General features: G+C 34.4%; 1 protein-coding gene across 1 annotated transcript in view; it reads left to right on the top strand.

Annotated features, from left to right (window-relative positions):
• The window catches only part of LOC100871951 (neural cell adhesion molecule 2), a 46225-nt gene that overhangs the window by 25684 nt on the left and 7750 nt on the right, over positions 1–12791 (top strand). Inside the window, exons 2-7 of the mRNA XM_003696754.4 lie at positions 7368–7712; positions 9145–9456; positions 9945–10096; positions 10194–10338; positions 11568–11861; positions 12032–12421. Of these exons, the coding sequence (XP_003696802.2) occupies positions 7368–7712; positions 9145–9456; positions 9945–10096; positions 10194–10338; positions 11568–11861; positions 12032–12421 (1638 nt within the window). The remainder of the gene's footprint in view (positions 1–7367; positions 7713–9144; positions 9457–9944; positions 10097–10193; positions 10339–11567; positions 11862–12031; positions 12422–12791) is intronic.

The raw sequence follows: 12791 nt of genomic DNA, 5'->3' as shown, positions 1-12791 counted from the left end.
CGCTGCACTTCTACCGGGTGCACCGACTTCTACTTTCGCAGGGGCATCGACCCCTTTTTACGCCTCCGGGGTGGAAATTACTCTGAAATTTTCGCGATCCAAAGTGGCGAGCCCACTTTATTTGACTTTCCTTTTAAATCAGCTATCGGCCGTACTCGTTTCCCGTTCCAGCCGAGCGTGCGGGTTACCGTGTACCGATTGTTGACGATTTACTCGAGCTCGATGAATAGGAGAGATGTGTAGAAACGTAGGATGAAAAGGGGAAGTCGAGTAGATCTTTGAGAGATTTTGATACGAAGCGTTTAATGAATGGACGTAGCCAGTGGGAGGCAATATACTTTTTTTTTTTTTATCAAATAATTTTTTGATAAGATCGTATTAATATTTTAATTAAATGCGACTACGTCGATATTCATTTGGAGGTAAGAGATGGGCAGAATTCTTCAGAAAATATAGTGAAATACGAAATACGAATAAATTTATGAGTAAATTTCACTGTATGCTTGTAATGACACACATTCTTATTAAAAAGTTTTAGGATCTATTTTTAATGATAATATTAGTATTATGCATTTGAATTATATTAACTTCATACTAGCTTTTTTATTATACAAAATAGTCTTCAGGATCTTAATTTTATTTATATGTTCATAAATCATAACAATACGTATGCCAATATGAAATAAGATAAGAAAATTTGAGAATATAAATATGTTAATTCATAATTTACAGATATGAATGTTTTATTCAAATGGAAGGAAAACTTTTCAGACGTCTGTTGTGAAAAAGAAAATAAAGTTTTGATAAATATATTATATAATATTTTACTGATGTTTATATATCTTTCTAAATTATACATTCCCTAATTGCACTATACATTTTTAGATTCTACCTTTCTTTATGTTTTTTCAATTATTTAATTTCTTTTTCATAAGAAATTATTATTACATTTAGGATTTGCATTATTACATTAGGATTGCAATTATATATACTCAAATTATACAATACATTTTTAATAAGAATATATTAGAATCGCCAAGATGGCTAGCGTTTCTTCAACTTGAATTTTCGTTTATATTGCACACGCGACGTTAAAACTTTTATGAGAAAGTGTGTCGTGAAGTTGCATTTCCAAACGCAATCCATTTATATGATGTAGGTTACGTGGAAAATAATGTGCAACTCTCTTTTGAAGAAATTTTAACTCGTAATGTTTTTGAAAAATTCTGTACTTCTTATTCGAAATTCTTTATGATAAGTGGCCGTACAAGCTGCATTCATTCTTTCAGAATAATGAATTCTTTGAGAATAATTACGTTAAGTGACTTCACAATATTCCATTTCATAAAATTAATTTTTCTTATTCTTATTAATTTCTTATTGTTATGAAAAAGATTAAAATGAAAACGACGAAATATTTTTATCGCAAAAGAAAATTTGAAGAAATCGAGTGTATTTCCCGACAGGATGAATAGCGACACAATCGTCCGAAACTGAAAATCTTTTTATTCCCGAATAATTCTTAAAATATAAAGTAAAATAAATTTTGAGTACGCGTGAGATGGAATATATGGATGTGTATTACATCACTTTAATATTTATACTTGATACTTAGCTGAAATGGAAGTTATAAAGGGAATACGAAAACATAAGGATAATCCGTATGAATAACGTATTCCTTTTTCGATTGGAAATTTAAATTTAAAAAAATTCTATTTCGCATTTTACATTAATAAAAAAAGTATAATTCCTTCCATTTTTAACACAATATCAAATTTCAAAGATACCACCTCAGACTCTTTAAGCAATATCAAACCAATCATTTCCTAAACCCACTTCATCCACTTTACTCTTATCTTTTTTATCGTTCTTATAAACGCAGAGTACAACATCGATACAATTTCTTCGACACCTTTCCAATCCTATTTAAAACAAAAATCATACACACCAAGTTTTAATTTCAAACATCTCAACTCGATCTCTTATTCTCACATTCTTCTCTCCACGAATAACTTTGTCAAAGCTTTGCCATTTCTCGACGAGAACGCGTGTTTGCCGAGGCGACGTTGTTTTCCAGGGGTGTCGTTGGGGATTGTTACCGCGTTTGTACAAATTGCGCTGTTTACACACATAACCGTCTCTCCCACACCTGGAACCAAGCGTCACCACCCCGTTTAAACGATAACAATCGCAAAAACGCGAGTGCCTTTTGCAGTCCATGGGAATTCCAATGGAATCGCGGACGTGTTTCACGGGGAATTCTCACGAATTTGCGATATCCATGGTGTAACTGCTCGTTATCGGGTCAGAGAGGGCACGGTTGTTCTTGTTCCTGGGGACGTGATTCGATATCGCGACGTGTTTTTACGCGGCTTGTGTCCTGGCGACACGAAATTCAACGGCAATGGTAACGGTAAAATATGGATGCGGTTTCCAGCCAGTGTCGAAAAGAAGCTGTTTTAAATGTGATATTTTTCAACGTCGCGAAAAAATGATGGATTATTTTTTTTTTTTTTCGTTTGTTTTTATTTTGTTTCATTATGTGTTTGATTTTTATGTGCAGTCTAGTTTTCGTGAATCGTTTCCCTCTTTTTTTTTTTTTTTTCTTTTTTTTGGAGAATTAAAAGTTGCATGAATTTTTGGGATTATATTGGAGATTATATGTAACGCAATATTTGATGGGATTCGATTTTTGCGAATCCTTCGATTTTAGGAAAACCAATTCGTTGTACATACGTACAATTGGTATTGTGAAAAAGTTGCATTATATTATATATATAAATATAAATTCGTTTTTAAAATCGAAAATTTATATTTATATAATAACTTCAATATATTATATTGTACAACAAAATATTAAAAATAGAATGTATTTATTCGAAATTTGTATCATTCAAGAAAGAAAAATATTCGATTCTATTTTTCATTCTTCTTTTTTTAATTTTATTTCAAAGATCTATAATGCTTGACTTGTATTACTTTTTCTTTTAGGCCCTCATTAAAATTTACATCAATCAAAAAAATGAAATATACCAATTCAAAAAAAATTTGCAAAAAGAAAAAGAAAAATCAAATATAAAATACTCTTTCTTTATTCCCTCTCCGTTTATTATATTTTGCTTGTTAAATTCTCAAAACACAAGCAAGGGGGACAAAACCCTATTTATATTCTTCTATTCATTTATGTCAAGTCACATTCCGTTTCTTCGCTAGCATTGTTGTCGACAACTCCCTAATTCCATTCGAAGTTCTCTCGAAATCCGATCAGGTCGATTTGCATTTCCGTCCTTGGAATAAGATCACAACCCTATCCTGCGCACTGTGCCGCATCTCGCGACGGTTTGCGCCTGTTGAAATCCTCGCACGTGGACTTGTACATACACAAAAGCGGATAATGCGATGCATTACCGATCCGCGACACGGGGTCGCGTTTGCTTTGAATAATTACCCGAGATACGGCGTGTAGCCGGATACAGCCTGAGATCTATGCGACTCCCTCAAGTAAACGTTCCAACCTGCCCAAATACGCGTGTCGAATCCGTGAACTGTTCGACCGTATTTGCACGTCGACATATGTCACGCTGATAAGACGGTGACCGGGTCTGCCTGCTTGCGGATTTATCCGATTTCCTCGAATGATAGAAGCTCCTTGTATCGATGACACTTTTGGTAGAGAGGATTCTTCCACGAGAAACGGGACAAACGAGATGAAGATTTATATGGGAAAAGGATGAAGGATGAAAGGAGGGAAAGGGAAGTTTGTTTTTAGAGTTTTCGTTAAGGAAATTGAGAATTTGTCGAATACGTTTGAATAATTGGGGCAAATGAGATTAATTTGAAATGTATTCGAGTACACGAATCATTTGACTATTTTTCTTTCCTTCGTCTTATTGTACTGTTAATCCTGTAACGTTATGTGAGACTATTGAGCCATAATTCTGTAAACTCTCTGATACAACACGGTATAGAATATATTCTTTATATCATATAAATTCACGTTATATGGGTCACTGGAAAAATATGATACATTTTTAAACATCATGTATATTCCATGTTATACGTGTCCTTCGATGCTATGTTATACGAACATTGTCGTATTTCTTGGGTGTATGGATCTTATGAATGCATGTTAAAGAAATCTTTATTATACGAAGATCCATAGCGTCTTTCTATAAATAATTTAATAGAATATAAAAATAAATAAATATATATATATTTATTTTGCAAAATTAATCTTATAAATATTTTCTTGAATTCTTTATAATCTCCAATCACTGTTATATCTATAATTAATTAGGATAAGAATAAGATTAAATTACTCGAAAATCTTTGGATTACACCAACTTTAACGCCATTATTATTTTTTAAGAACATACGTTAATTTAAAATATCATTTTTCAGAATTGTTTCAGGATTTTTTCCAAACTATGAGATTTTCCATATATATTTTTCTATTTGCTCTATGTTTTTAGAATGTTCAATATTTTTGTCAAATGAATAAGACAATTGACTGCTCGAATCGTGATCAATAATTTTTTTTACGTTTCTTCTTCCCAAAGAAAGTTTAAACTTTGAACTTGAATTGATTAAATCATTTATTGATCGTTTTCATGCATTTGCGGCTTGGTTTATGGATTTGTTTGATTTACATGAACATATTACGTAGATTATTTAGCGTTTGACGATGTTCTGTATTTGTCGAGACAATATTACTCGGTACCGTTGCTAACAGGTGTTTGTTTTGTTCGGACGAGAATTAGATTGGATCCAATAATTGGATATCTTGTGTTCCATGTTGTCTGCGGATAATATTGTAGTTTGCTGAGTTTGTTAAATAGTGATTCAATGGATGAATGTAAGCTATAAATATATGAATCATGAATATATATAAAATATATATGTTTTGTGAGTAATAAACGTTTTCTCAATGATTTGAAAAGAAGACGGTTTAGAGGTTAAAACTTAAGAATAATTTGTTATACTGAAGTATAATGTTTTATATTTTATAGGTGTAATATGTTTTGTATGTATAGAAAATTATAATCCCATCAGTTTCTAGATAGAACACTGGATATACATATAAAAAAATGTTATTCAGGATAATATGAGAATGATGATAATATCATTGTTTAGCTTTGTAATCTCTAATCAATCTCTAATTAACGTGTTTCTGTTTTTCGATCCTTATTTGCTTACAATGAATTTATTGATTATCAGATCCGTATAAACCAAATTTAATTACTAATGATTGAATATGCATGTCAATTATATCAACAACGTAACGATACGTTTGCTATTTCTATAATAAAATTTTGATTTCATTAAATTTTAATTAATTAGTCATCTATTATTCGTATCTTAAATATGCTTCAATAAATCAAATAAGAATTATTTAACTTTTTTCCTTTTTAATTTAATGATATATATAGATAGATAGTATAGATAGTTGTAAAGTTAGTTATATAAGAATTAATATGAAACATAAATGACACAACGGAAATGTTCAAATTTATTATTAGATGCAACCGAGAAGCTTAAACGATAATTAATATTTTCTGACATGTATTTTCCAGAGTAATATTAATCATTGTACTAAATTCTACTCGCTAAAATTAGATACCTATATGAAGTTGGATTTAGTATCAAGATTGGGTTAAAGCCGCATTTTAAATAGGAATTTGAATACGTGATAGCGATATAAAATTTCAAAGATCGTTACAAAATTTATTATTACATTAGCACACTTTTCATTTTTTAAAATGAATTTGTTAAAAATAAATTCTTGAACCTAGATGCGTGAATCGTGATTAGTTTTTAAAAATTGGTTCATACAAATTAGTTAATTGCTTAATAATTACTCTCTGACTCGATTCTAAAAAGAAGTATCCCTTACTCTATTCGTCAAAATTCTTCCAAACACCAAAATATAATAAAATAAGAATTTCTCGAACCATCCAGCAAACGTTCCATCGTTATCGAAACTTTATTCCCATTCAAACTGCTCAACACGCTTTCCATTTCCTTGTCAGCTTCTTGCTTGTCGAACGCTCGTCGCTTCCACGACGGAAAGAGCAACGAAAAAAGCGATGGACATTTATGCAGCAAATCGATAAGGCAGCGCGTGATTAATCTCCGCGTGCAAACCAATTTCCCGAGTCATGGTTGTATCTAAGGTCGGGCGAGGGAAAGGATAACGAGGCGAGGGGTGGCGAAACGATGGATGAGGCGGCTATGAAAGCCAATGAAATCGCGACAACTACGTGGGGCATAAATCGGCAAGTAGATCGATTAATCGCCTTTCCTCCGCGCGCACGTATTATCACGCCTCTCCTCTACCAACTTTTGTTTCTCGGCCAATTTGCAGTAACTTGGTCACTGACTGACTGAAATTTGCGGTTGCGGTAAGAAAATATACAGGAGGGGAAGCAGTGGCCTGGATTTCAGATACGCTCCTGGCTGGAAGTTGAATTAGGAAGAAAATCTATGAAGCGGTAGCGGCTCGTGGTTTTGCCACGGCAGAAGAAGGATAGTTTTTAATCGTGGTCGAGATTTAATTGCAGTTGTTCCTTTATTTCCTTCGAAAAACGTGGTTCTTCTTTAAGTTTTTTTCTCGAGGCGAGATCGAGCGAGAAGTAAAATTAATGTAAAGTATTTAAAGTCGAAAGAAAAAGGATATTAAAGAGTGTGAATGGAATATCTGTTTTTTATCTTATGACTTAATACGTTCTTCATTTTGTACACGATGGTGCAAAAGCAACGAGGGCTCGTATTAATATTCATCACGACTCGTCTTTGTCGAAATACATATCCACCAGCCAGAGATCGATTCATAAAGTTTCGCGTGAAATATACAAGATCGCAGAATTCCATCGTTCTAATATTTTCCAACACGGAGGTTCATCTACGCATAAAATGAAAATCCGTTCAACGAGATCCCCATGAAAAACGAAAAATGAAAATCATTTACTTTTTTTCTCCACCTCCGCCCACGTTATTACATCTTCGCCCCAACGAGGCGACGAACACCAAATGACAAGAAGTAAATCATCCCCTGTAACCGAGTGAAAACAACATCGGCAAAGGGAGCGGACTCTTTACGCCCCTCGGCCTCGAGCTTAAAACGCGGAACGAAAGAATTAAAAAACATCAAACAAAGAGGGTCGTTGAAATCCCACTGTGTACATGGATAAGAGTTTACTGGAAGAGAGAGCTTTCAACGCGATGGCCATAACTTGGAAATCGTTGAAAGCGTTGTTAATGAAGGATCCATTAGATATTCGGATATACACCGTTGGAAAAATCAGGTTTAATCGCGTGTTCGTTTGAAAACACCGATTCGGCGAATAATATTTCGGGTAATTTTTCAGTACCGATGCTGGATGTGTCGGCGGTGGCTGGTTTCAAAGCTCAAATACCTTGCGACATCGATCCAGTGAGCAGGAGCGAGGTGGTGAGCATGGTTTTTTGGTACAAAGACGAGAGGGGAGGCGAGCCGATATACAGCCTGGACGCTCGCGGCAAATCGATAGCTGAGGCGAAGCTTTGGTCAGATCCATACGTGTTCGGTAAAAGGGCGACCATGAGGACGAGCGTAGAACCCGCGAAATTGGAGATCGATCCCCTCGAGGCGGCCGACGTGGGGGTGTACAGGTGCAGGGTGGATTATAAAAATAGCCCAACCAGAAATCAGAAGGTTAACCTCACGGTGATAGGTGAGTATGCCCTACCTTTATATTTTCTCTTTCTTTCGCTCACCCTCATCCCTGTTCCCTTGATGACCAATCGCGATTAATTGCTTTCGTTCTGGAATTTGATGGTATTTGGACTGGTTGTCGTCGCTTTTAATTCCCAACTTTTCATTTTTTTTTTTTTTAAAACATCTCTCTTTCGATTCGTTTCTCGAAGCGTGTGATGAGGTTCGGTTTTGATACCTGTGATTAAAACTTTTGTAATCTACTGTAATATTGGAAAAGAAATTACATTCTTTATTATCTCGGTGGGAAGTAAGTGATGGATTGCGTAGAGATGTGGGAGTATTTACTTTAGATTTAAATCCAGAAAGAAAGATTGATTAATCTTTCACCGATTAACGGTGAAGATTATTCTAAAAAGGATAAAAAGAAATATATCGATAACAAAATTGTTATGATAAAATATAAAAAGAGTAATGAAATTAAATTGTTGTTTAATCCATATTAAAAACTTCTTTTTTCCATAACGAAATCTAAAAAGTTAAAATAATAGAGTTTCTCATAGAATATTGAACATCAAATTTTGATATTTCAATTCAAAAAAAATATTATTTCTGTTCTTTTATCATTATGAAATTAAAGTTGTAAAGTAGAGAGAAATTTTGTCCTTCATTTTGTTCATGGCAGCACAGATTTTCTTTCAAAATTAATGATAAAACACGGTGCAATGGTATTATAAATGCAGAGAGAGAGGATAATCTTTAGTTAACTATAAGAACAAACCGTGTTATTTTAATTCGTTACATTATGAATTTCTTGTTACGTTTGAGGAGCTTGTCCAACGGTGCTAACGTGATTTCAAATTAATTAATTGTAAGAGTTTAACAGGAATCGTGGCATTTTTTTTTTTTGCTATTCTAAAGATTAAAAAATTATACATGTATATTTTTTCCCAACATTTTTTTATCTTGAGAGCACGCAATATGTGCTTAAGCAAAATTTACCTCTAATTTAACATTGCTTTGTGACGATCATTTATAACGTTTAATTACAAATTTATCTTTTTAACACAAAATATGGTGGATTTCACAGCTTCTTGTTTTTTGAACAAGATTGAATTAATGATAAATTCTTTTAGGAAACTTTCATATATATCTATCTAGTTAAAAATATTTGCATATGAATATTTCTTCGCATTATTTCACAAAAGTATACAATTATTGTTAATATGAAAAGAAAAATTAATAAACAAAAATTTGAAACAGATACAAACAGATATCTTATCTAATGCGAATGGATAAAGGATTGCATCGAACAGATATAAATTATTATTACCGAAAGTAAATTTTTTTTCGCGAGAAAATATATCGCGTGCGTCAACTTTTATCAAAAGATTTAAAAGGAAAGTAAATATTCATGTTATATGACGTACATAAATCCACTCTTACGACAGTGCCACCAAACAAACCTGTGATTTACACCGGCGCCGCTAGAAGTTTGGCCAAGATATTACAGCCCTTCAACGAGGGTAGCGAATTGTCCTTATTGTGCGAGGTAATCGGGGGTTCACCACCACCGAAAGTCACGTGGCATTTCAATGGAGCGATGGATGACACTTACACGTTGGAGCATGGTGATATCACGATAAATCGTCTCGATATCTCGAACGTCACCAGGAAGTTTCTCAGGGCTAGGCTAATTTGCCGGGCGAGCAACACGCATCTCGTGCCTCCTCTTACTTCCGAGATTATTTTGGATATTAATTGTGAGTAAGAAACTGTTTCAACTTGTCAAACCTGTCTTACCGAATGTTTGCTTCTCGTTAAAGAGAAGGGAATAACAACTTAATCTCAGTTTAGAAGTTTCTTACTTATTAATAAACTGCTGTGTTTATGCAAACTTCGAGATGATATATAAATATTGCATGTATTTTTATTTCTCTTATCATATCTGCTCTCGGAATTAAATATCTACAAATCACATTTCTCAAATTTTACATTTATAAAAAAGTTTTTAAAAAAAAATGTTTGAAAATTTTTAAATTATCTTGCTTTCATAAAATATGTACGTTTCAAAATCATGTGTTGTTTATTGTTTTATTATTGTTGATGTTTCTGCATTTCACTGGAATTTAATAAAGAGTATATTTTTGCGCAGAAAAAAAAATCATAATCGAAATTGGATTGTTTTTTTGTATCTGAAACGTTACTTTTTTACTCTGGTATCGATTCAACGACACCCTTCGAATTCCAGTGAAACCGTTGCTAGTGAATATTACGAACAAAAGAGCCCACTTGTCGGCGTTAAGAACGTACGAAATTGAATGCACCAGTTCGGGTTCTAGGCCAGAGGCTGTGATCACCTGGTGGAAGGGAAACCACCAGGTCAAACATATGGCCAGAAATGTGAGTATAACATTTTTGAACTTACGATTGCCGTGTTTTATTTCCACGATATTTACACGACAGATACGCGCGATCTTAGATTCTGAGTTCTTCGTAGTTTGCAGATAGTCCGAACATCACGAGAAGTGTGCTGAGTTACGTACCCACCATGGAGGATGATGGGAAATATCTGACGTGTCGAGCAGAGAATCCAGTTGTACCTGATAGCGCCCTGGAAAATAGATGGCGATTATTAGTATACTGTAAGTGAAACAAATTTTATTCTTTAATCTTTTAATCCTATAAATATTTAAGTAATTATTCTATCCAAGCACAATGAATCACAAAAGCATTTAATTTTAGATTAATTTAATTATCTATTTAATTATCTATTTAACCAATTTTCGCTGAAATTGAAATATAATATATAATAGAAAATTTAACAATGATTCTCGTAGCCATTCCGTAATACTGCATCGATTATCCAATTCAAATACAGAATTTCAAGAAATGACAAAAAAAACCTCGATTTTTTCGTGTAAAAAACATAAAAAGAAACAAAAATTTTGTCATCAAAATCCACTCAAAAGATAGGGGAAACCGTACCATTGAAATTGCTTTTTGTTTTATCCCGATATCTCAATTCGTTACCGAGATATAAGGACTCAAAGTATCCACCATAGCGTTTAAGAGGATGCAGAGATAATGAATGAGCTCGCGACCTATATATTTTCCTGGAAATGTGTACTACGCGTCTTTCCAGGAATCGCGTCTGTCGCTTGTCTGGAGTTAGAGATAGGTCAGTGAGACGAGGTGCGAGCGAGGGATCCGAGTAAACAACAAGGACGGAGATAATAAATAGTCAAAAATTACCCTTTTCTTTACACGACGATATCTCGGGAACCGGAAGTCGTATCGAGATAAATCAAAAAGCGTTTTAAAGGGGAAGATTCAGCGCTTCTAACGATCCTTGATTCGTTGATTAAAAATCATTATCTTCGAAGTTATAGCGGTTTAAATTTTTCCTAATTTTAATAGAGTTTAATCGAGTTTTAAAGTAAATTACGCGATAAATACGTTTATTTCTTGTAAAATATTGTTTTTTAAAATCCTATTGATGTTATGTTGAAGACATTAAGTTGATTTAAAAGTGATTTTTAGTTTTTTATTTGAAACAAGTTAGATCTTGATTAATTTAGATATTGATTAAATAAAATCTTTATATTATAATATCATGCAATATGATATTATATATGTATTTATATATATAATATATATATATATATATATATATATATATATATATATATATATATATATTATATATTTCATAGCATATTAAATTTTTTAAATTTAAACTGATCATTATTTAAGTTATTTTTTTTATTCAGATATCAATATTCCCTCATCAGTTTTGATTTAATTTGTATTCTTTTGAATTGTTGTAATATAACACTTAGAAACATTGATTTATTGCGCACAAAATTCTCAGATTCACCAATAGTGACGATCAAGCTAGGTTTGAGTCTGAAAGCAAACGACATAAACGAAGGCGATGATGTCTATTTCGAATGCGACGTTCAAGCGAATCCAAAAGCGTACAAGCTGGTGTGGTACAAGGACGGGAAGGAGTTACATCAGAACATGACTGCTAGAATTTTTCTTCCCAGCGGGCAATCTTTGGTTTTGCGAAGCGTGACTAGAAATTCTGCAGGCGAATATTCTTGCATGGCTGTCAATGTCGAAGGGAAATCTACCAGCAGACCCGTAACGTTGGAAATAATGTGTGAGTAGTTTTATTCTAACAATTATGCATCCTTATAACATTGTCCCAAAAATCCCTCGCAATCTCAATGCCTCTCAAGTTCTCTTTGGGATCAATTGTCATAATTCCATAACCAAAAAAGGGCGAGCGATTAAACTCCGCGTCCAAGCCACGTCCACTTGAATTTTCAGACGCGCCTGTGTGCAAGGACGGGTCATCCACCCAAGTGGTCGGCGCCTTGAAGCACGAGACGATCTCCCTTGTGTGCGGTGTGCAATCTAAACCGCCGCCCATCACTTTCCATTGGACCTTCAACAATTCCGGCGAGCTGATGAACGTGCCGTCCAACAGATTCACACCGGTGAAACCGCTCAGCCTAATCACCAGCCACTGGCACGGATCCAGGTTGAATTATACTCTGGCGAACGACATGGATTACGGGACGGTCGCGTGTTGGGCGAAAAATCGGATAGGGGTGCAAAAGACACCCTGCCTTTTTCAGATCATCGTCGCAGGGAAACCCTATCCCCTTCAGAACTGCACGGCCCTACAATCGACCGGCCCGTACGCGTATCGAATGGGTAAGTGATACTGGAACCCTTCTATCAACCTAAACGCGCCTAACTATGTCATTACGTATCCTCCATATAGGATAGTATCGTAGCTCACAACTCGATAGACCCGGTATTGTGTTCAACAGCTTGTTTTCCGGCATACCCTCGACCAAAGAGAGAGAGAGAGAGAGACAAGGTGTTCGACCGTGCGTGAAAACGATCGTGAAATTAGGCGATCCCCTTTGGGGATCGATTACCGCACGCTCCGAAGGGTAGCCGGTTTTTCGTTACAGGAAAGCGACACTGAAGATGGGGGGATGTTTGGTGTTGGCGAGACGGCACGTTAAATGTTGTTAAAGGATAACATTTTCTTGCTTGTTTTGCTCGTTCGTTGCAA

Source organism: Apis florea, unplaced genomic scaffold (genome assembly GCF_048593485.1).
Source record: "Apis florea isolate Af1SG1 unplaced genomic scaffold, ASM4859348v1 contig_3766_pilon, whole genome shotgun sequence".
Classification (NCBI taxonomy): Eukaryota; Metazoa; Arthropoda; class Insecta; order Hymenoptera; family Apidae; genus Apis; species Apis florea.
This window is presented reverse-complemented; position numbering and strand designations above follow the sequence as displayed.